This window comes from Heterodontus francisci, chromosome 34 (assembly GCF_036365525.1).
Source record: "Heterodontus francisci isolate sHetFra1 chromosome 34, sHetFra1.hap1, whole genome shotgun sequence".
Lineage (NCBI taxonomy): Eukaryota > Metazoa > Chordata > Chondrichthyes > Heterodontiformes > Heterodontidae > Heterodontus > Heterodontus francisci.
In genome coordinates, this window is record NC_090404.1 from 14,750,645 (window position 1) to 14,774,618 (window position 23,974).

The 23,974-nt window shown below is 50.8% G+C and overlaps 1 protein-coding gene across 6 annotated transcripts in view; it reads right to left on the reverse strand.

The window, feature by feature from the left end:
• Nucleotides 1–1,179: 1,179 nt before the first annotated feature.
• The window catches only part of LOC137348512 (leukotriene B4 receptor 1-like), a 56,908-nt gene continuing 34,113 nt past the window's right edge, over nucleotides 1,180–23,974 (reverse strand). For 3 of the 6 annotated variants that reach the window (XM_068013813.1, XM_068013814.1, XM_068013815.1), the window contains exons 2-3: nucleotides 9,584–9,722; nucleotides 1,180–2,234 (exon numbers count right to left, since the gene is read on the reverse strand). In XM_068013813.1, coding sequence (XP_067869914.1) covers nucleotides 1,206–2,234; nucleotides 9,584–9,586 — 1,032 coding nt within the window. In that variant the 5' untranslated portion in view covers nucleotides 9,587–9,722 and the 3' untranslated portion in view covers nucleotides 1,180–1,205. Of the gene's footprint in view, nucleotides 2,235–9,583; nucleotides 9,751–23,109; nucleotides 23,305–23,974 lie in introns of those variants that run through there. The other 3 variants (XM_068013811.1, XM_068013812.1, XM_068013810.1) reach the window with 3 other exon arrangements.

Genomic DNA, 23,974 nt, shown 5'->3' on the forward strand with positions numbered 1-23,974 from the left:
TTTTATTGAGAAGATTAGGTCACATTTATTTACACATCCTATGTACATCAACTTAGAAATCAAGGCCTACGAGATCCAGGCTTGTCGGCGACACCAAATAAAAGGGGTGAACCGGGAGACGGATTGGGAGAGATGACCATTGGCCATGGAATGCATGAATTCCAGGATGTCCAGCACTGCAGGGCGGGAGAGAAGCTCAGGAAGGTCTAAAGGGCAGCGAAAGGTTTCATCCCACACTCCTCGGGTGAGCGGTGGAAACGTTCGGGGAGTCCGTCCCGTCCGGGACTGGGTATCTGTTGGTTGCTAAGGGTTTCGGGCCTATCTGGAGGCTTCAGTGAGGCCTACACCAGGAAACACCCTTGACGAAATTCCCCCCCCCCACCCCCACCGCAAACCTGACGTGATGAATTCACTGGCTGACACTTTCCCTCTCCCTCACATTCCCCCCTACCTGAATGATACATTAGCGCATCCCTTACCCCCATCTGATAGACTTTGCTGTCCCAATCCCATCCAGTTGAGATGGTTTCTCTGCTTTTACTGTCTCTCCCGCGCAAAAGGAAAGCTGTTGTGAGTGGGTGGTCAATTAAAAATTTCAAAACGGGGGTCGATAGGTTTTTTGTTGGGTTTGGTCTATTAAGGGTTACAGAACAAAGGCGGGTAGACGGACGTAAGACAGATCAGCCATGATCTGCTTGAATGGTGGAACAGGCTCGAGGGGCTGAATGGCCTCCTCCTGTCCCTGCCTTTGTACCCACACCCAAATTCCTTCCCTATTCTCTCCCTTCACCGTAACCACCCTCCGACAGATCCCAATTTGGCAGCTCCGAGCTCCTGACCTCCAACAGGTGGGAACAGGGGTCAGGCTCGGCCACAATGGGATGCTGGACGGGCGGAGCGAAGGAAGTTGGGGTGGGCGAGGGACGGAGGGAGAGGGAATGAGGGCTTGGGAGAGACAGAATCGGGTGCGAGGCGATGCGGACGGCACGGCAATGGTGAATCGTCTGGACCAACAAAGCCTCCATGACCATCTCTGCAATGACCCACTCTGCACCCCCACCCACCCCCTCTCCACCCTCGGAGGGGAGGGTCTCCAATCTTTGGTGAGCGTCTAGTCGGTTCCCCCAAATGCCCCAATGGGCCCTCTTCCCTCCCTCCCCCCTCCCCCCCTTCACCCCATCTATTGACCAATTTGGAGAGGGGCCCTAGAGCCCAGTCAGCTGATCCAGGCAGGCCGACTCGTTCCTCCCAGCGCGGCTCTTGGGCTGGCTGATGCTGCCCTCGACGGTAGTGACCTCAAAGAGCTTGGCCATGAAGTTGGGGCCCGAGCTGCGGATCAGCTCGATGCCCGAGAAGGCGTAGAGCACGGGGTTGACGCTGGAGCTGATGAAGGCCAGGGCGGTGACAATGGGCCGCTGCTCCTTCATCAGGTTGCGCAGGCCGTCCTGTCCGGCCACCTTCGCCCCCACCTGCACCAGGTTGACCACGTGGTAGGGCAGCCAGAAGAGGCCGAAGGCCACCACGATGGCCACGATGAGCCGCTCGGTCTTGCTCCTCTTCCGAAACCGCAGGCTCTGCATCTTGCGGCTGACAAAGACATAGCTCACGACGATGATGGCGTAGGGCACAAGGAAGCCCACCACCGTTTCCGCCGTGTAGTGGAAGATGGTGTCGCCCTTGGTCTTGTGAATGGGCTCGCAGATGAGCTTGCACCAGATCTTGCCCCACCGCACGTCCCGGTAGTAGGGGGCGGGCAAGGCCATGAGGGCGGCAAAGGCCCACAGCGCCACCAGCACCTTGAGGGCCACGGCCTTGCGGCGCAGGCGGGAGGCGGTGAAGGGGCGGGCCACTGCCACGAAGCGGTCCACGCTCATGAAGGCGATGATGAAGACACTGGCGTACATGTTGAGGCAGCAGACGTAGTGGAAGGTCTTGCACAGGGCCGAGCCGAAGACCCATTGCTCTTTGACCAGGAAGTGGATCCAGAAGGGCGTGGTCAGCAGGGTGACCCCGTCGGCCACCGCCAGGTTGAGGATGAGGATGCAGGTGACCGTCCGCCGCCTCATGCGGAACAGGATGGTCCAGACCACGAAGGCGTTGCCCGGGATGCCCGCCAGGAAGGTCAAGCTGAGGATCACGCTGCCAATGATGGTTGAGGCATCGGAGCTCAGCAGGTTATCCTTTGTAGAATTGGACTTGTTGCACAGCGCCGACTGCTCTGTAGGGAAAGTGTCCTGGAGAGAGAGGGAGAGAGATGGAGGTGAGACTCAGCTGCGAGGAGAGTTGTTGGGGGGGGAAGTTGGGGAGGGGGCGGGGGGAAAGGGCAGGAACAAACCAGCCAGCAGTACGTTCATTGATCAAACCCCCTCAGCATCAGCCGTGGCAAGTGAAAATGAGTGAGAAGGTCTCAGTGTGTTCCGTCCTCAATACAACACTCTCAGTTATTAAGCATAATTCAGAATTAGGAGGGATGATGGCTGGGGTTTGGTGGGGGGGGTGGGTGCGGGTGCAGAGGGGGGTACGAGGCCACCTAAATTGGAGTTGCACGTCTGTAAATGCAAGTCGCGTGTTTTTTTTTTCATTTGGGTGGATGTGAGCTTCGCTGGAAAGGCCAGCATTTGTTGCCCATCCCTAATTGCCCTTGACAACTGAGCGACCATTTCAGAGGGCAGTTAAGCGTCAGCCACACTGCTGTGGGTCTGGAGTCACGTGTAGGCCAGACCGGGTAAGGACGGAGGATTCCCTTCCCTAAAGGACATTAGTCAGCCAGATGGGTTTTTATAACAATCGACAATGGCTTCATGGCCATCATTAGACTAGAGTTTAATTCCAGATTTATTGATTGAATTCAAATTCCACCATCTGCCGTGGTGGGATTCGAACCCATGTTCCCACAGCATTAGCCTGGCCCTCCGGATTACTAGTCCAATGACTTTACTACTACGCCACTGCCTCCGTGTGATGCAGACATATGGGCACAGGGCACCATGTGGGACTTTGATATAGTGGCACTCACAGAGACTTGGCTCAAAGATGAGGACTTATTAGCGAGAGACAACATGGTTTTGTGAAGGGGAGGTCGTGTCTTACTAATTTGATTGAGTTTTTTGAGGAAGTGACAAAGATGATTGATGAAGGAAGGGCAGTGGATGTTTTCTATATGGACTTTAATAAAGCCTTTGACAAGGTCCCGCATGGCAGACTGGTACAAAAGGTGAAGTCACACGGGATCAGAGGTGAGCCGGCAAGATGGATACAGAACTGGCTCAGTCACAGAGGGTGATAGTGGATGGGTGTTTTTCTGAATGGAGGGATGTGACTAGTGGTGTTCCGCAGGGATCAGTGCTGGGACCTTTGCTGTTTGTAGTATATATAAATGATTTGGAGGAAAATGTAGCTGGTCTGATTAGTAAGTTTGCGGACGACACAAAGGTTGGTGGAGTTGCGGATAATGATGAGGATTGTCAAAGGATGCAGCAGGATATAGATCGGTTGGAGACTTGGGCGGAGAATTGGCAGATGGAGTTAAATCCGGACAAATGTGAGGTAATGCATTTTGGAAGGTATAATGCAGGTGGGAGGTATACAGTAAATGGCAGAACCCTTAGGAGTATTGACAGGCAGAGAGATCTGGGCGTACAGGTCCACAGGTCACTGAAAGTGGCAACGCAGGTGGATAAGGTAGTCAAGAAGGCATACGGCATGCTTGCCTTCATCGGTCGGGGCATAGAGTATAAAAATTGACAAGTCATGTTGCATATGTACAGAACCTTAGTTAGGCCACACTTAGAATATTGCATGCAATTTTGGTCGCCACACTACCAGAAGGATGTGGAGGCTTTGGAGAGGGTACAGAGGAGGTTTACCAGGATGTTGCCTGATCTGGAGGGCATTAGCTATGAGGAGAGGTTGGATAAACTCTGATTGTTTTCACTGGAACGACGGAGGTGGAGGGGCGACATGATAGAGGTTTACAAAGTTATGAGCGGAATGGACAGAGTGGATAGTCAGAAGCTTTTTCCCAGGGTGGAAGAGTCAGTTACTAGGGGACATAGGTTTAAGGTGCGAGGGGCAAAGTTTAGAGAGGATGTGCGAGGCAAGTTTTTTTTTTACACAGAGGGTGGTGAGTGCCTGGAACTTGCTGCCAGGGGAGGTGGTGGAAGCAGATACAATAGCGATGTTTAAGAGACATCTTGACAAATATATGAATAGGAAGGGAATAGAGGGATATGGGCCCCGGATGTACAGAAGGTGTTAGTTTCGGCAGGCATCAAGATCGGCGCAGGCTTGGAGGGCTGAATGTCCTGTTCCTGTGCTGTACTGTTCTTTGTTCTTTGTTCTTTGATTGGGCGCTTAATATGCTTGGTTTACAAGGTCTTCAGGAAAGAAAGGGAGGGAAACTAAGGAGGAGTCAATGGCAGTATTGATCAAAGAAACTATAGCAACACTGGAAATGGGTGAAATAGCTGAAGGCTCAACTGAGACATCAATTATTCTAATCGAGACGGGGATCGTAACTGTAAAGGGCAAATAGGGAAGGAATTTCTGAAATGTGTACAAGAGAACTCTCTCGATCAGTGCCCGAGCAAGGAAGCAGAGCTGGACCAAGATATGGGGAATGAAGTGGGGCAAGTGGAGCATGAATCAGTGAGGGAGCATTTGGGGAAGAGTGATACTAATATCGTCAGGTTTTAGAATAGTTATGGGAAAGGACTAAAAACAATCGAGCATGCAAATACTTCAGGGAGGAGGATTAATTTCAGGGAGTGGAAAGGGGGATCTGCTCCAGGTGGACTGGAATCAAACATTCGCAGGTGAAACAGTGCACGGGCAAAGGGATGGCCTTCAAACAGGAGATGGTTCGGGAACAGAGGAGACACATGAGCGGGAAAGGAAGGCCACCTAAATCCAGTCAAAGTAAGGGTGGGACTAGAAAATTCCTGTGGACGTACAGGGCATGACTAAGGTATTCAATGAGTACTTTGCATCTGTCTTCACTAAGAAAGAGGATGCGGCCAATCTCACAGTAAAGGAGGAGGAGGTAGAGACATTTGATAGCATGAAAACCGGCAAAAAAATGAATACTTCAAAGGTTGGCAGCACTCAAAATGGTAAACTTACCTGGGCTGTTGAATCCAAATGGCGCAATTTTTAAAGGGGTGCAGGAACAGAGACATAACTGGTGACTAATGTATCTTTGAAGGTGATGGGACAAGTTGAGAAGGCTTTTGAAAAGCATACGGGATCCTTGACTTTATTAATGGGTTACCAAGGCAGGGAAGTTGTGATAAACCTTTCGAAAACACGAGCTAGGTCCTCAGCTGGAATTTTATGCTCGACTCGAGGTGCCATATTTTAGGAGGGGCATCAATGCCTTGGAGAGGCCGGAGGGGCAGCTGACTGGAGGTGCTCAAAATCGTGAAAGGTTTCGATCGAGCAAATGAGGAGAAACTGTTTCCAACGGCAGAAGGGTTGCTAACTAGAGGAAGCAGATTGAAGGTGATTGTCACCTCTGGCTCCATGGCCAATGAGGGGAACAGTCTTGCAACGAGTTGTTGCGATCTGGAACACACCAATTGAATGGACAGGGAAGGAGGTTCAATAAGTTTCTAAAGGGAAATGGATAAACGCTTAAATTGGAAGCAATTTACAGGGCGTTAGGGAAAGAGCAGGGGTCTGGGTCGCTAACTCTACCAATGGGCCGAATGGCCTCCTGTGTCAATCTATGTTTCTATAGCACTCTCTCTGCACTCGGCATCTTCAGTGTAACTGTTACGACCAGGTGAGAAAGGTATCTAGGGGTCTTTTACTGTCTTCACCTGGTCTTATTGTAACAGGGTTTAATTTTAAACACATTGTTTTGAGCTCCCCCTTTGGTGAATCCTTGTTCACCACTTTCCAATTATAAGGCAAAGAAATGAGCATAAATGGGCTTTCTTAGATTTAAAGAAGAAAAGTGAAATCTATTAAACCTTAAACTCTAACATGGTTAATTCCTACGGATATACCCCGCGCCCACGCTAGCACACGCACGCAATATATACATGCAAATAGGGACAGAAAAGAGCAGAAGAAAAAAATAAGTAGAGGTTTGAGGCAACATCAGAAGAGTTTCTTGTCTACTGTGCTTTGAGTTCACTACAGTCCTTTTGTAAGTAGTCTTGCTTTTCATTGGGGCCTAGTATTCTTCTGTAGGAGACTTTTCCCTCTTGGGGTTCATGGGTCTTCCATGGTTTCTGAAGCTGGTGAGAGTGGGATGAGAGCAGACAGGAGAGAGGTGTTCTCAGTCCAGGAGAAAACAGCCTTCTGATTTTCAATTCCCTGTTGGACGTTCAAATTCAAAAAACTCCAACAGTCAGTTAGTCAGGTGACCCAACCCGGTCCAACCACGTCTGTTTGTGTATTCGGCCATCTGCGCAGTTAACCTAGAATGCTAGCCTTTCCACCTTCAACGTCTGGTCATCAAAAGTCCATCGTGAATTAAATTGGAGCAGGTAACAGCTCCTTTGAAGTACTTCTCCGTTGATATGCTAATGTCCCTCTCCAGCCAAAGTCTCCAATTGTTTTTTAAAGCAAGTTCTTTCTTCACCAACAACAGTCCAAAATCAATGTTCATGTGGCGAAATGAATTTTCCTCATTCTTGGCAGGTGTGGGGGATGGGCGGGCGGAGGGGCGGAAGTTGGTGCTTGCCTGACAGTAATGCGGGGCGGCACAGTGGCACAGTGGTTAGCACTGTAGCCTCACAGCTCCAGGGACCCGGGTTCGATTCTGGGCACTGCCTGTGCGGAGTTTGCAAGTTCTCCCTGTGTCTGCGTGGGTTTCCTCCGGGTGCTCCGGTTTCCTCCCACAAGCCAAAAGACTTGCAGGTTGGTAGGCAAATTGGCCATTATAAATTGTCACTAGTATAGGTAGGTGGTAGGGAAATATAGGGACAGGTGGGGATGTTTGGTAGGAATATGGGATTAGTGTAGGATTAGTATAAATGGGTGGTTGATGGTCGGCACAGACTCGGTGGGCCGAAGGGCCTGTTTCAGTGCTGTATCTCTAAGAAAAAAAAAAGAAAAAATGCAGAATTCTAACAGCACCAGCACCAGTCTCAGGATGAGCCTCTCATTCATAAGTAGGATTCTTGTAAATCACACAAGTTGCTTAACCAGTCTGACAGCACAGTGAGTGAAAGGTAGTGATTCACTCCCGTCTGCTATGCATCCTGCCTGTGTCTCAGTGTCAGCTCCTGTACGTGTGCAGTACATGGCCCCGCTCTCATTTTAAGGTTACGCTGTCTTGTCCTGAACTCGCCCCTACTGGAAGAAATAGTTTCCATCTGTCCGTCCCATCGAGTGCTTTAAGCGTCTTGCACACCTCTTCATTGTTCGACACTCGAGGGAATACAGGCCTACTCACTGCTGCCTCGCCTCGGTCATTTAAACCCTCTCAGCCCCTGTCTCATTCTGGCCAATCTGCTCTGCGCCCCCCTCTCAAAGTCCTCCCTGAGGTACGGGTGCCCGGAACCAGGTGCGGCTCGTCGGATACCTGATCGTGGGATCTTGCTGTGCACTACATTTGCCTGCATTGCCACGGCTATGCTTCGCAGCATGGCGAGATCCTGAAATGAGGTGTTATGCATGCCACTGAGAGTGGGACCATGCCCTCTCCCTTGCCCAATCCCTCAGATGCCACCCCTCCACAGTGACTGACCGTTTGGGCATCTCTAGCATGCCCTTAAACCATCCTCAACCCCCAGTCTAGCACTGTCTCCCTCCATCCCCCCCACCCCCCCCCCCCCCACACACACACACACACACACAGCCTCCTGAACTCCCTGCAAACAACCCCCGCCACCCCTCCGCACTTCCGTCACCCAGTCTCCAAGCCCCTCCCCCACTCTCCGAAACACCCCCACCCCCGGTACAGGAGGAATAACAACTGAGCTCCTGACCCTGCTCCAACCCAACTGAAGCCTCTCCTCAGTGGAGAGGATCAGGCTGAGATGCAATCTGCAGTCGAATAGTCGGGCCAATAGTAGAGGGGGGGAAGGGGTGGTGTGGGGAAGGTGTCCGTGGAACCCGCACCATCCAGTAGGAGGAGGACAGAGGAGTGGTGTGGGGTAGCATAGAAACATAGAAAGTAGGAGCAGGAGTAGGCCATTTGGCCCTTCGAGCCTGCTCCACCATTCATTATGATCATGGCTGATCATCCAACTCAGTAACCTGTTCCCGCTTCCCCACCCCCATATCCTTTGATCCCTTTAGACCCAAGAGCTATAGCTAACTCCTTCTTGAAAACATACAATGTTTTTGCCTCAACTGCTTTCTGTGGTAGCGAACTCCACAGGTTCACCACTCTCTGGGTGAAGAGATTTCTCCTCATCTCAGTCCTGAAAGGTTTACCCCGTATCCTTAGACTGTGACCCCTGGTTCTGGACTCCCCCACCATCGGGAACATCCTTCCTGCATCTACCCTGTCAAGTCCTGTTAGAATTGTATAGGTTTCTATGAGATCCCCCCTCACTCTTCTGAACTCCAGTGAATATAATCCTAACCGACTCAATCTCTCCTCATACGTCAGTCCTGCCATCCCAGGAATCAGTCTGGTAAACCTTCGCTGCACTCCCTCTAGAGCAAGAACATCCTTCCTCAGATAAAGAGACCAAAACTACACACAATATTCCAGGTGTGGCCTCACCAAGACCCTGTATAATTGCAGCAGGACATCCCTGCTCCTGTACTCGAATCCTCTCGCTATGAAGGCCAACATAACATTTGCCCTTTTTTACCCCCTGTTGCACCTGCATGCTTACCTTCAGCGACTGGTGTACGAGAACACCCAGGTCTCGCTGCATATTCCCCTCTCTCAGTTTACAGCCGTTCAGATAATAATCTGCCTTCCCGTTTTTGCTCCCAAAGTGGATAAACTCACATTTATCCACATTATACTGCATCTGCCATGCATTAGCCCACTCACTCAACTTGTCCAAATCACCCTGAAGCCTCTCTGCATCCTCCTCACAACTTACCCTCCCACCCAGTTTTGTGTTGTCTGCAAATTTGGATATATTACATTTAGTTCCCTCATCTAAATCATTAATATATATTGTGAATAGCTGGGGTCCTAGCACCGATCCCTGAAGTACCCCACTAGTCACAGCCTGCCATTTGGAAAAAGACCCATTTATCCCTACTCTTTGTTTCCTGTCCACCAGCCAATTTTCTCTCCATTGCAATACACTACCCCCAATCCCATGCGCTTTAATTTTACACGCTAATCTCTTATGTGGGACTTTATCGAAAGCCTTCTGAAATTCCAAATAAACCACATCCACTGGCTCCCCCTCATCAACTTTACTAGTTACATCCTCGAAGAATTCTAGTCGATTTGTCAAGCATGATTTCCCTTTCGTAAATCTATGCTGACTCTGTCCGATTCTACCACTGTTCTCCAAGTACTCTGCTATAAAATCTTTGATAATGGACTCCAGAATTTTCCCCACTACCGACGTCAGGCTGACTGGTCTATAATTCCCTGTTTTCTCTCTACCTCCCATAGCAGGCGAATGGAGTGAGGAGTCACCACACGACTTACCATTTTTGCAGGAGGCCCCCCTCACGGAGTTACAGGGTAGCGGGTGGGGGGTTCCCTCAGGAAGGTCCACCGAGTTCTTCACCTCCTCAAGAGTCATCCGGCACTCGTCCTCCCAGCTGCAGAATGTTCCAGGCTGGAGCTGCGAAAGGCAGGAGTGGAGCCAGGAGCTTGTGAGAGAGTGTTGGAGGCTGTCATCGACAGACTGGGCTGGGCTCACCTGCCCAGACTCGCCCCCTTTCCCTGTCCTCTCACCGCACCCTCTCCCTCCATACAGGCATCTGGGGGAAAAGCAGCTCAACTTCCTGCCTGCTGCAGCTGTCTGCCAACCGAGCTTGCACTGGGACAAGAAGGAGCATTGCTGGGAGCCAGGGTCGGGGGGCGTGGGGGGAGCCGGGGTCAGGGAGTGGGTGGGGGGGCGTGGTGGGGGGGTGTGCAAAAGAGACACAGAGAGAAGGAGAGAGCAAGGGAAGAGAGAGAGTCAGTGAGAGTGAGAGAAAAAGGAAGACAGTGAGAAAGAGAGAGACAGTGAGAGGCAGAGACAGAGACAGAGAGGCAGAGAGACAGAGAGAGACAGTGAGAGAGAGACAGTGAGAGAGAGACAGTGAGAGAGAGACAGAGAGAAAGAGACAGTGAGACAGAGACAGTGAGACAGAGACAGTGAGAGAGACAGACAGAAACACAGTGAGGCAAAAAGAGAGAAAGGCAGAGAGAGAGAGGCAGTGAGAGTGATAGAAATTGACAGAGAGAGAGGCAGTGAGAAACACAGAGAGACAGACAGAAAGAGACAGAGAGACAGACAGAGAGACAGACAGAGAGAGAGAGAAATACAGTGACAGAGAGAGAGAGAGAGAGACAGAGAGCGAGAGAAAGGAACAAAGGGAGATAGTGGGGGAGAGGGTGAGGCAGGGAGCTCAGGAAAGGGACAGAGGTAAGAGAGAGAGAAAACACAAGTGGAGGGAGAGAGAGAGAGAGAGATGATAGCAAAAGAGAATGTGGTAGTGAGAGAGAAAGGGGCAGAAGGAGATAGAGTATGTGCCTTTCTCTCCTTCTCTCCTTCGCTCTTTCACTCTCTCTCCGCTCACTCCTTTCTCTCTGTTTCTCTGTTTCTCTTTCTCTGTCTCTCTCTCTTCTCCCCCCTCTCCCTCTCAGTTTCTCCCTCCCCTTCTCGCCTCTCCCTTTCTTTATTCTCTGCCTCTCTCACCTCTCTCCCTCTCTACTGACGAATTTCCCTCCCGCTTGTGACTGCTTTTTCTCCTTCTCTGTTCCCTTCTCTCCATCTCTCGTGCCCTCCCTTTGACAATCACTGACTGCTGGTTAATCTCTACAGTCTAGCAGAGGATAGGGAAGAGGTGTCAGAGACACAACTATATATTTATTTTAAAAATCATTTGAGAAGGAAATTGTACCGGAGGATGGGTGAAGTGTTAAGGTGATTCATATCTTTATAAAGGGAGATAGAACAAGTGCAGGGAGCTATACAACCAGCAGCTAAACCTCAGTGAAAGATAACAGAGTACCAACTCAAAGATAGAATATAGAAACAGCTATAAAATCAAATAAAGAGTAGCCTGCACAGAATTCGAAAGGCAACGGGATGTGTGAGCAAGCTGACAGAATTTGAAGATGTACAGAGAGGGTACACAGTTGGAATACAGTGACGGCAATGCAGTTGATTCTCAATACGATAACACATAATAGATCCAAGACGAAGGTCAGAACATGAGGAGTTGGTGGATCAGGCAGCAGAAAGGATCGCAAGCTGGCTACAAGCCAGAAAACAGGGATTAGAGGTATTCGCTCAGACTGGCGGAAAGTGGGAAGTGGCGTTCCACGGGAATTGGTGCTTGGGATCAGATCAGCAATGATTCAAACTCAGGAATCGGAAATACATTTGCAAAAATTTGTGGCAACCACAAAATGGCAGGTGCAGCTAATTAGAGGAGCATGGTAAGAAAATAAAGGATTACAAGATTAAACTTGGAGACTGGGCATGAACGTGGCAAAAAACATTCAAATATAGATACGTGCCAGGCAGGATATTGTGGCAGGAAAACAAAGGACGCAAAAAAGACCTCGGGAAATGGGAGTGTAGAAAGAGCAGAGATGCAGAGAGCTCCCAGGTTACAGATGCATAGATCAACAAACAAGCAAAACACAGCCTGTCCCACTCTCAGATACCAGCTCCTCCATCACTAACACACAGCCTGTCTCACTCTCAGATACCAGCTCCTCCATCACTAACACACAGCCTGTCTCACTCTCAGATACCAGCTCCTCCATCACTAACACACAGCCTGTCCCACTCTCAGATACCAGCTCCTCCATCACTAACACAGCCTGTCTCACTCTCAGATACCAGCTCCTCCATCACTAACACACAGCCTGTCCCACTCTCAGATACCAGCTCCACCATCACTAACACACAGCCCGTCTCACTCTCAGATACCAGCTCCTCCATCACTAACACACAGCCTGTCCCACTCTCAGATACCAGCTCCTCCATCACTAACACACAGCCCGTCTCACTCTCAGATACCAGCTCCACCATCACTAACACAGCCTGTCTCAGTCTCAGATACCAGCTCCTCCATCACTAACACACAGCCTGTCTCACTCTCAGATACCAGCTCCTCCATCATTAACACACAGCCTGTCCCACTCTCAGATACCAGCTCCTCCATCACTAACACACAGTCTGTCTCACTCTCAGATACCAGCTCCTCCATCACTAACACACAGCCTGTCTCACTCTCAGATACCAGCTCCTCCATCACTAACACAGCCTGTCTCACTCTCAGATACCAGCTCCTCCATCACTAACACACAGCCTGTCCCACTCTCAGATACCAGCTCCACCATCACTAACACACAGCCCGTCTCACTCTCAGATACCAGCTCCTCCATCACTAACACACAGCCTGTCCCACTCTCAGATACCAGCTCCTCCATCACTAACACACAGCCCGTCTCACTCTCAGATACCAGCTCCACCATCACTAACACAGCCTGTCTCAGTCTCAGATACCAGCTCCTCCATCACTAACACACAGCCTGTCTCACTCTCAGATACCAGCTCCTCCATCATTAACACACAGCCTGTCCCACTCTCAGATACCAGCTCCTCCATCACTAACACACAGTCTGTCTCACTCTCAGATACCAGCTCCTCCATCACTAACACACAGCCTGTCTCACTCTCAGATACCAGCTCCTCCATCACTAACACACAGCCTGTCCCACTCTCAGATACCAGCTCCTCCATCACTAACACACAGTCTGTCTCACTCTCAGATACCAGCTCCTCCATCACTAACACAGCCTGTCTCACTCTGAGATACCAGCTCCTCCACCACTAACACAGTCTGTCTCATTCTCAGATACCAGCTCCTCCATCACTAACACACAGCCTGTCTCACTCTCAGATACCAGCTCCTCCATCACTAACACACAGCCTGTCTCACTCTCAGATACCAGCTCCTCCATCACTGACACACAGCCTGTCTCAGTCTCAGATACCAGCTCCTCCATCACTAACACAGCCTGTCTCAGTCTCAGATACCAGCTCCTCCATCACTAACACAGCCTGTCTCACTCTGAGATACCAGCTCCTCCATCACTAACACGCAGCCTGTCTCACTCTCAGATACCAGCTCCTCCATCACTAACACACAGCCTGTCCCACTCTCAGATACCAGCTCCTCCATCACTAACACACAGCCTGTCTCACTCTCAGATACCAGCTCCTCCATCACTAACACACAGTCTGTCTCACTCTCAGATACCAGCTCCTCCATCCTAACACACAGCCTGTCCCACTCTCAGATACCAGCTCCTCCATCACTAACACACAGCCTGTACCACTCTCAGATACCAGCTCCTCCATCACTAACACACAGCCTGTCCCACTCTCAGATACCAGCTCCTCCATCACTAACACACAGCCTGTCTCACTCTCAGATACCAGCTCCTCCATCACTAACACACAGCCTGTCTCACTCTCAGATACCAGCTCCTCCATCACTAACACACAGCCTGTCTCACTCTCAGATACCAGCTCCTCCATCACTAACACACAGACTGTCTCACTCTCAGATACCAGCTCCTCCATCACTAACACACAGCCTGTCTCACTCTCAGATACCAGCTCCTCCATCACTAACACACAGTCTGTTCCACTCTCAGATACCAGCTCCTCCATCACTAACACACAGTCTGTCTCACTCTCAGATACCAGCTCCTCCATCACTAACACACAGCCTGTCTCACTCTCTGATACCAGCCCCTCCATCACTAACACAGTCTGTCTCACTCTCAGATACCAGCTCCTCCATCACTAACACACAGCCTGTCTCACTCTCTGATACCAGCTCCTCCATCACTAACACACAGCCTGTCTCACTCTCAGATACCAGCTCCTCCATCACTAACACACAGCCTGTCCCACTCTCAGATACCAGCTCCTCCATCACTAACACAGCCTGTCTCACTCTCAGATACCAGCTCCTCCATCACTAACACGCAGCCTGTCTCACTCTCAGATACCAGCTCCTCCATCACTAACACACAGCCTGTCCCACTCTCAGATACCAGCTCCTCCATCACTAACACACAGCCTGTCCCACTCTCAGATACCAGCTCCTCCATCACTAACACACCGCCCGTCTCACTCTCAGATACCAGCTCCACCATCACTAACACAGCCTGTCTCAGTCTCAGATACCAGCTCCTCCATCACTAACACAGCCTGTCTCACTCTCAGATACCAGCTCCTCCATCACTAACACACAGCCTGTCTCACTCTCAGATACCAGCTCCTCCATCATTAACACACAGCCTGTCCCACTCTCAGATACCAGCTCCTCCATCACTAACACACAGTCTGTCTCACTCTCAGATACCAGCTCCTCCATCACTAACACACAGCCTGTCTCACTCTCAGATACCAGTTCCTCCATCACTAACACACAGCCTGTCCCACTCTCAGATACCAGCTCCTCCATCACTAACACACAGTCTGTCTCACTCTCAGATACCAGCTCCTCCATCACTAACACACAGCCTGTCTCACTCTCAGATACCAGCTCCTCCATCACTAACACACAGCCTGTCCCACTCTCAGATACCAGCTCCTCCATCACTAACACACAGCCTGTCTCACTCTCAGATACCAGCTCCTCCATCACTAACACACAGCCTGTCTCACTCTCAGATACCAGCTCCTCCATCACTAACACACAGCCTGTCCCACTCTCAGATACCAGCTCCTCCATCACTAACACAGCCTGTCTCACTCTCAGATACCAGCTCCTCCATCACTAACACGCAGCCTGTCTCACTCTCAGATACCAGCTCCTCCATCACTAACACACAGCCTGTCCCACTCTCAGATACCAGCTCCTCCATCACTAAAACAGCCTGTCTCACTCTCAGATACCAGCTCCTCCATCACTAACACACAGCCTGTCTCACTCTCAGATACCAGCTCCTCCATCACTAACACACAGCCTGTCTCACTCTCAGATACCAGCTCCTCCATCACTAACACACAGCCTGTCCCACTCTCAGATACCAGCTCCTCCATCACTAACACAGCCTGTCTCACTCTCAGATACCAGCTCCTCCATCACTAACACGCAGCCTGTCTCACTCTCAGATACCAGCTCCTCCATCACTAACACACAGCCTGTCCCACTCTCAGATACCAGCTCCTCCATCACTAACACACAGCCTGTCCCACTCTCAGATACCAGCTCCTCCATCACTAACACACAGCCCGTCTCACTCTCAGATACCAGCTCCACCATCACTAACACAGCCTGTCTCAGTCTCAGATACCAGCTCCTCCATCACTAACACACAGCCTGTCTCACTCTCAGATACCAGCTCCTCCATCATTAACACACAGCCTGTCCCACTCTCAGATACCAGCTCCTCCATCACTAACACACAGTCTGTCTCACTCTCAGATACCAGCTCCTCCATCACTAACACACAGCCTGTCTCACTCTCAGATACCAGCTCCTCCACCACTAACACAGTCTGTCTCATTCTCAGATACCAGCTCCTCCATCACTAACACACAGCCTGTCTCACTCTCAGATACCAGCTCCTCCATCACTAACACACAGCCTGTCTCACTCTCAGATACCAGCTCCTCCATCACTGACACACAGCCTGTCTCAGTCTCAGATACCAGCTCCTCCATCACTAACACAGCCTGTCTCAGTCTCAGATACCAGCTCCTCCATCACTAACACAGCCTGTCTCACTCTGAGATACCAGCTCCTCCATCACTAACACGCAGCCTGTCTCAGTCTCAGATACCAGCTCCTCCATCACTAACACACAGCCTGTCTCACTCTCCGATACCAGCTCCTCCATCACTGACATACAGCCTGTACCACTCTCAGATACCAGCTCCTCCATCACTAACACACAGTCTGTCTCACTCTCCGATACCAGCTCCTCCATCACTAACACACAGCCTGTCCCACTCTCAGATACCGGCACAGTGGCGCAGTGGTTAGCACCGCAGCCTCACAGCTCCAGGGACCCGGGTTCGATTCCGGGTACTGCCTGTGTGGAGTTTGCAAGTTCTCCCTGTGTCTGCGTGGGTTTTCTCCGGGTGCTCCGGTTTCCTCCCACAAGCCAAAAGACTTGCAGGTTGATAGGTAAATTGGCCATTATAAATTGCCCCTAGTATTGGTAGGTGGTAGGGAAATATAGGGACAGGTGGAGATGTTTGGTAGGAATATGGGATTAGTGTAGGATTAGTATAAATGGGTGGTTGATGTTCGGCACAGACTCGGTGGGCCGAAGGGCCTGTTTCAGTGCTGTATATCTAATCTAATCTAATCATACCAGCTCCTCCATCACTAACACAGCCTGTCTCACTCTGAGATACCAGCTCCTCCACCACTAACACAGTCTGTCTCATTCTCAGATACCAGCTCCTCCATCACTAACACACAGCCTGTCTCACTCTCAGATACCAGCTCCTCCATCACTAACACACAGCCTGTCCCACTCTCAGATACCAGCTCCTCCATCACTAACACACAGCCTGTCTCACTCTCAGATACCAGCTCCTCCATCCTAACACACAGCCTGTCCCACTCTCAGATACCAGCTCCTCCATCACTAACACACAGCCTGTACCACTCTCAGATACCAGCTCCTCCATCACTAACACACAGCCTGTCCCACTCTCAGATACCAGCTCCTCCATCACTAACACACAGCCTGTCTCACTCTCAGATACCAGCTCCTCCATCACTAACACACAGCCTGTCTCACTCTCAGATACCAGCTCCTCCATCACTAACACACAGCCTGTCTCACTCTCAGATACCAGCTCCTCCATCACTAACACACAGACTGTCTCACTCTCAGATACCAGCTCCTCCATCACTAACACACAGCCTGTCTCACTCTCAGATACCAGCTCCTCCATCACTAACACACAGTCTGTTCCACTCTCAGATACCAGCTCCTCCATCACTAACACACAGTCTGTCTCACTCTCAGATACCAGCTCCTCCATCACTAACACACAGCCTGTCTCACTCTCTGATACCAGCCCCTCCATCACTAACACAGTCTGTCTCACTCTCAGATACCAGCTCCTCCATCACTAACACAGCCTGTCTCACTCTCTGATACCAGCTCCTCCATCACTAACACACAGCCTGTCTCACTCTCAGATACCAGCTCCTCCATCACTAACACACAGCCTGTCCCACTCTCAGATACCAGCTCCTCCATCACTAACACAGCCTGTCTCACTCTCAGATACCAGCTCCTCCATCACTAACACGCAGCCTGTCTCACTCTCAGATACCAGCTCCTCCATCACTAACACACAGCCTGTCCCACTCTCAGATACCAGCTCCTCCATCACTAACACACAGCCTGTCCCACTCTCAGATACCAGCTCCTCCATCACTAACACACCGCCCGTCTCACTCTCAGATACCAGCTCCACCATCACTAACACAGCCTGTCTCAGTCTCAGATACCAGCTCCTCCATCACTAACACAGCCTGTCTCACTCTCAGATACCAGCTCCTCCATCACTAACACACAGCCTGTCTCACTCTCAGATACCAGCTCCTCCATCACTAACACACAGCCTGTCCCACTCTCAGATACCAGCTCCTCCATCACTAACACAGCCAGTCCCACTCTCAGATACCAGCTCCTCCATCACTAACACACAGCCTGTCTCACTCTCAGATACCAGCTCCTCCATCATTAACACACAGCCTGTCTCACTCTCAGATACCAGCTCCTCCATCACTAACACACAGCCTGTCTCACTCTCAGATACCAGCTCCTCCATCACTAACACACAGCCTGTCCCACTCTCAGATACCAGCTCCTCCATCACTAACACAGCCAGTCCCACTCTCAGATACCAGCTCCTCCATCACTAACACACAGCCTGTCTCACTCTCAGATACCAGCTCCTCCATCATTAACACACAGCCTGTCCCACTCTCAGATACCAGCTCCTCCATCACTAACACACAGTCTGTCTCACTCTCAGATACCAGCTCCTCCATCACTAACACACAGCCTGTCTCACTCTCAGATACCAGTTCCTCCATCACTAACACACAGCCTGTCCCACTCTCAGATACCAGCTCCTCCATCACTAACACACAGTCTGTCTCACTCTCAGATACCAGCTCCTCCATCACTAACACACAGCCTGTCTCACTCTCAGATACCAGCTCCTCCATCACTAACACACAGCCTGTCCCACTCTCAGATACCAGCTCCTCCATCACTAACACACAGCCTGTCTCACTCTCAGATACCAGCTCCTCCATCACTAACACACAGCCTGTCTCACTCTCAGATACCAGCTCCTCCATCACTAACACACAGCCTGTCCCACTCTCAGATACCAGCTCCTCCATCACTAACACAGCCTGTCTCACTCTCAGATACCAGCTCCTCCATCACTAACACGCAGCCTGTCTCACTCTCAGATACCAGCTCCTCCATCACTAACACACAGCCTGTCCCACTCTCAGATACCAGCTCCTCCATCACTAAAACAGCCTGTCTCGCTCTCAGATACCAGCTCCTCCATCACTAACACACAGCCTGTCTCACTCTCAGATACCAGCTCCTCCATCACTAACACACAGCCTGTCTCACTCTCAGATACCAGCTCCTCCATCACTAACACACAGCCTGTCCCACTCTCAGATACCAGCTCCTCCATCACTAACACAGCCTGTCTCACTCTCAGATACCAGCTCCTCCATCACTAACACGCAGCCTGTCTCACTCTCAGATACCAGCTCCTCCATCACTAACACACAGCCTGTCCCACTCTCAGATACCAGCTCCTCCATCACTAACACACAGCCTGTCCCACTCTCAGATACCAGCTCCTCCATCACTAACACACAGCCCGTCTCACTCTCAGATACCAGCTCCACCATCACTAACACAGCCTGTCTCAGTCTCAGATACCAGCTCCTCCATCACTAACACACAGCCTGTCTCACTCTCAGATACCAGCTCCTCCATCATTAACACACAGCCTGTCCCACTCTCAGATACCAGCTCCTCCATCACTAACACACAGTCTGTCTCACTCTCAGATACCAGCTCCTCCATCACTAACACACAGCCTGTCTCACTCTCAGATACCAGCTCCTCCATCACTAACACACAGCCTGTCCCACTCTCAGATACCAGCTCCTCCATCACTAACACACAGTCTGTCTCACTCTCAGATACCAGCTCCTCCATCACTAACACAGCCTGTCTCACTCTGAGATACCAGCTCCTCCACCACTAACACAGTCTGTCTCATTCTCAGATACCAGCTCCTCCATCACTAACACACAGCCTGTCTCACTCTCAGATACCAGCTCCTCCATCACTAACACACAGCCTGTCTCACTCTCAGATACCAGCTCCTCCATCACTGACACACAGCCTGTCTCAGTCTCAGATACCAGCTCCTCCATCACTAACACAGCCTGTCTCAGTCTCAGATACCAGCTCCTCCATCACTAACACAGCCTGTCTCACTCTGAGATACCAGCTCCTCCATCACTAACACGCAGCCTGTCTCAGTCTCAGATACCAGCTCCTCCATCACTAACACACAGCCTGTCTCACTCTCCGATACCAGCTCCTCCATCACTGACATACAGCCTGTCCCACTCTCAGATACCAGCTCCTCCATCACTAACACACAGTCTGTCTCACTCTCCGATACCAGCTCCTCCATCACTAACACACAGCCTGTCCCACTCTCAGATACCGGCACAGTGGCGCAGTGGTTAGCACCGCAGCCTCACAGCTCCAGGGACCCGGGTTCGATTCCGGGTACTGCCTGTGTGGAGTTTGCAAGTTCTCCCTGTGTCTGCGTGGGTTTTCTCCGGGTGCTCCGGTTTCCTCCCACAAGCCAAAAGACTTGCAGGTTGATAGGTAAATTGGCCATTATAAATTGCCCCTAGTATTGGTAGGTGGTAGGGAAATATAGGGACAGGTGGAGATGTTTGGTAGGAATATGGGATTAGTGTAGGATTAGTATAAATGGGTGGTTGATGTTCGGCACAGACTCGGTGGGCCGAAGGGCCTGTTTCAGTGCTGTATATCTAATCTAATCTAATCATACCAGCTCCTCCATCACTAACACAGCCTGTCTCACTCTGAGATACCAGCTCCTCCACCACTAACACAGTCTGTCTCATTCTCAGATACCAGCTCCTCCATCACTAACACACAGCCTGTCTCACTCTCAGATACCAGCTCCTCCATCACTGACACACAGCCTGTCTCAGTCTCAGATACCAGCTCCTCCATCACTAACACAGCCTGTCTCAGTCTCAGATACCAGCTCCTCCATCACTAACACAGCCTGTCTCACTCTGAGATACCAGCTCCTCCATCACTAACACGCAGCCTGTCTCACTCTCAGATACCAGCTCCTCCATCACTAACACACAGTCTGTCTCACTCTCCGATACCAGCTCCTCCATCACTGACATACAGCCTGTCCCACTCTCAGATACCAGCTCCTCCATCACTAACACACAGCCTGTCCCACTCTCAGATACCAGCTCCTCCATCACTAACACGCAGCCTGTCTCACTCTCAGATACCAGCTCCTCCATCACTAACACACAGCCTGTCTCACTCTCCGATACCAGCTCCTCCATCACTGACATACAGCCTGTCCCACTCTCAGATACCAGCTCCTCCATCACTAACACACAGCCTGTCCCACTCTCAGATACCAGCTCCTCCATCACTAACACGCAGCCTGTCTCACTCTCAGATACCAGCTCCTCCATCACTAACACACAGCCTGTCCCACTCTCAGATACCAGCTCCTCCATCACTAAAACAGCCTGTCTCACTCTCAGATACCAGCTCCTCCATCACTAACACACAGCCTGTCTCACTCTCAGATACCAGCTCCTCCATCACTAACACACAGCCTGTCTCACTCTCAGATACCAGCTCCTCCATCACTAACACACAGCCTGTCCCACTCTCAGATACCAGCTCCTCCATCACTAACACAGCCTGTCTCACTCTCAGATACCAGCTCCTCCATCACTAACACGCAGCCTGTCTCACTCTCAGATACCAGCTCCTCCATCACTAACACACAGCCTGTCCCACTCTCAGATACCAGCTCCTCCATCACTAACACACAGCCTGTCCCACTCTCAGATACCAGCTCCTCCATCACTAACACACAGCCTGTCTCACTCTCAGATACCGGCACAGTGGCGCAGTGGTTAGCACCGCAGCCTCACAGCTCCAGGGACCCGGGTTCGATTCCGGGTACTGCCTGTGTGGAGTTTGCAAGTTCTCCCTGTGTCTGCGTGGGTTTTCTCCGGGTGCTCCGGTTTCCTCCCACAAGCCAAAAGACTTGCAGGTTGATAGGTAAATTGGCCATTATAAATTGCCCCTAGTATAGGTAGGTGGTAGGGAAATATAGGGACAGGTGGGGATGTTTGGTAGGAATATGGGATTAGTGTAGGATTAGTATAAATGGGTGGTTGATGTTCGGCACAGACTCGGTGGGCCGAAGGGCCTGTTTCAGTGCTGTATATCTAATCTAATCTAATCATACCAGCTCCTCCATCACTAACACACAGCCTGTCCCACTCTCAGATACCAGCTCCTCCATCACTAACACACAGCCTGTCCCACTCTCAGATACATGGACAGCAGCTAACATTGAGGCACCCACCATCCGTGCAGTACCAGGCGGGAATGAATCATTTCCTTTTACCCGCTGTGTACAAGTACAGGAGCTGATATTGAGACACACATGGGCTGAAAAGTGGCAAGTAATATTCACACCACACAATTGCCAGGCTATGATCATCTCAAACAAGAGAGAATCTAACCATCTACCCTTGACATTCAACGGCATTACCATCGCTGAATCCCCCACTATCTGTATCCTGGGGCTTACAATTACCCAGAATCTGAACTGGAGTAGCCATATAAATACCGTGGCTACAGGAGCAGGTCAGAGGCTAGGAATCCTGTGGCGAGTAACTCACCTCCTGACTCCCCAAAGCCTGTCCACCATCTACAAGGCACAAGTCAGGAGTGTGATGAAATACTTGCCTGGATGGGTGCAGCTCCAACAACACTCAAGAAGCTCGACACCATCCAGGACAAAGCAGCCCGCTCGATTGGCATCCCATCCACAAACATTCAGTCCCTCCACCACTGACGCACAGTGGCAGCAGTGTGTACCATCTACAAGATGCACTGCAGCAACTCACCAAGGCTGCTTAGACAGCACCTTCCAAACCCACGACCTCTGCCAACTAGAAGGACAAGGGCAGCAAATGCATGGGAACACCACCACCTGCAAGTCCCCCTCCAAGTCACACACCATCCTGACTTGGAACTATATCGCCGTTCCTTCACTGTTGCTGGGTCAAAATCCTGGACCTCCCTTCCTAACAGCACTGTGGGTGTACCTACCCCACATGGACTGCAGCGGTTCAAGAGGGCAGCTCACCACCACCTTCTCAAGGGCAATTGGGGATGGGCAATAAATGCTGGACGAGCCAGTGATGCCAACCTCCCTCCAACCAAGAAAAAAATATGTTGCAATGCCGGACAGGCGACTGTTAACTTGTGCACTGCAAGGCCCCACAAGCTGCAAAGTGTTAAATGACCAATTCATCGTGTCTTGTTGATTGCGGGCTCTACCCATTGGCCCCAGCGCACCAGGAAGATCTATCCTTTGCTCGTTTTTCCAATCGCGGTCATGGGATCTTTCACACAGACACGGCCCTTGCTTTAACGTCTCATGCATATGACTGCACATCTGACAGTGCGGCACTCCCTCGGTACTGACCCCCAGTGTGCCACTCTGGAGTTTGTGCTGGAGTAGGTACTGGGGCCCACAACCTTCTGACTCAGAGGCAAGAGAGTCACCCTCTTAGGCACGGACAACTGCATGTTGGCTCCCTTCCCAGTGTCGTCTGATCACAACTCATAAGCATTCACATTACCTGGAGGAGCAGCCCTTCGTGCATTTTTAGGCGATGCCTGCAGTGGAGGGTGTCTCGAAATCCCCCGTTCACAGTGCCAAAGGAATTAGACAAACTCAAACTGCAGCACCAAGCTCCTCCTCCCTTCCCTCCACCACACTACCATCCCCAGCAGCCTTCCAATTTCTCCGACACATCTGTTAGTGATTCCTTCTACCATTTCCTGAGTTGATATAAGGAGGAGAACTGGGCGTGACATAACCAAAGCTGAGCAGCTTGCAAAGCGCAGGAAATCTCTGGCCTCTCCCCCTCTGAATTTAGAAGCTGTACAAAACCCTGGTTCGACCACACCTGGAGAACTCTGAGCAGTTCTGGGCAGCACACCTTAGCAAAGACAGATAGGCCTCGGAGGGAGTGCAGTGTAGATTTACCAGAATGGCACCAGGACTCCAAGGGTTAAATTACGAGGAGAGTTTACACAAACTAGCGTTGTATCCCCTGGAATTTGGAAGGTTACGGGGTGATTTGATTGAACTTTACAAGATATCAAGGGGAACAGAGTAAAGAGAGAGAGAAACTATTTCTACTGTTTGGGGAGTCGAGGACTGGGGGGCAAAGTCTGAATATTTGAGCCAGAGCTTTCACAGTGAAATTAGGAAACATTTCTACACACAGAGGGCGGTCGAAGCTTGGAATTCTCTTCCGCAAATGGCAATTGATTCTCGATCAATTATTAATTATAAATCTGAGATTGATAGATTTTTTGTTCATCAAAGGTATGAAGGGATATGGGGCAAAGGCGGGTATGTGGAGTTAGGTCACGGATCAGCTAATATCTCATTGAAAGACAGAACAGGCTCCAGGGGCTGAATGGCCTCCTCCTGTT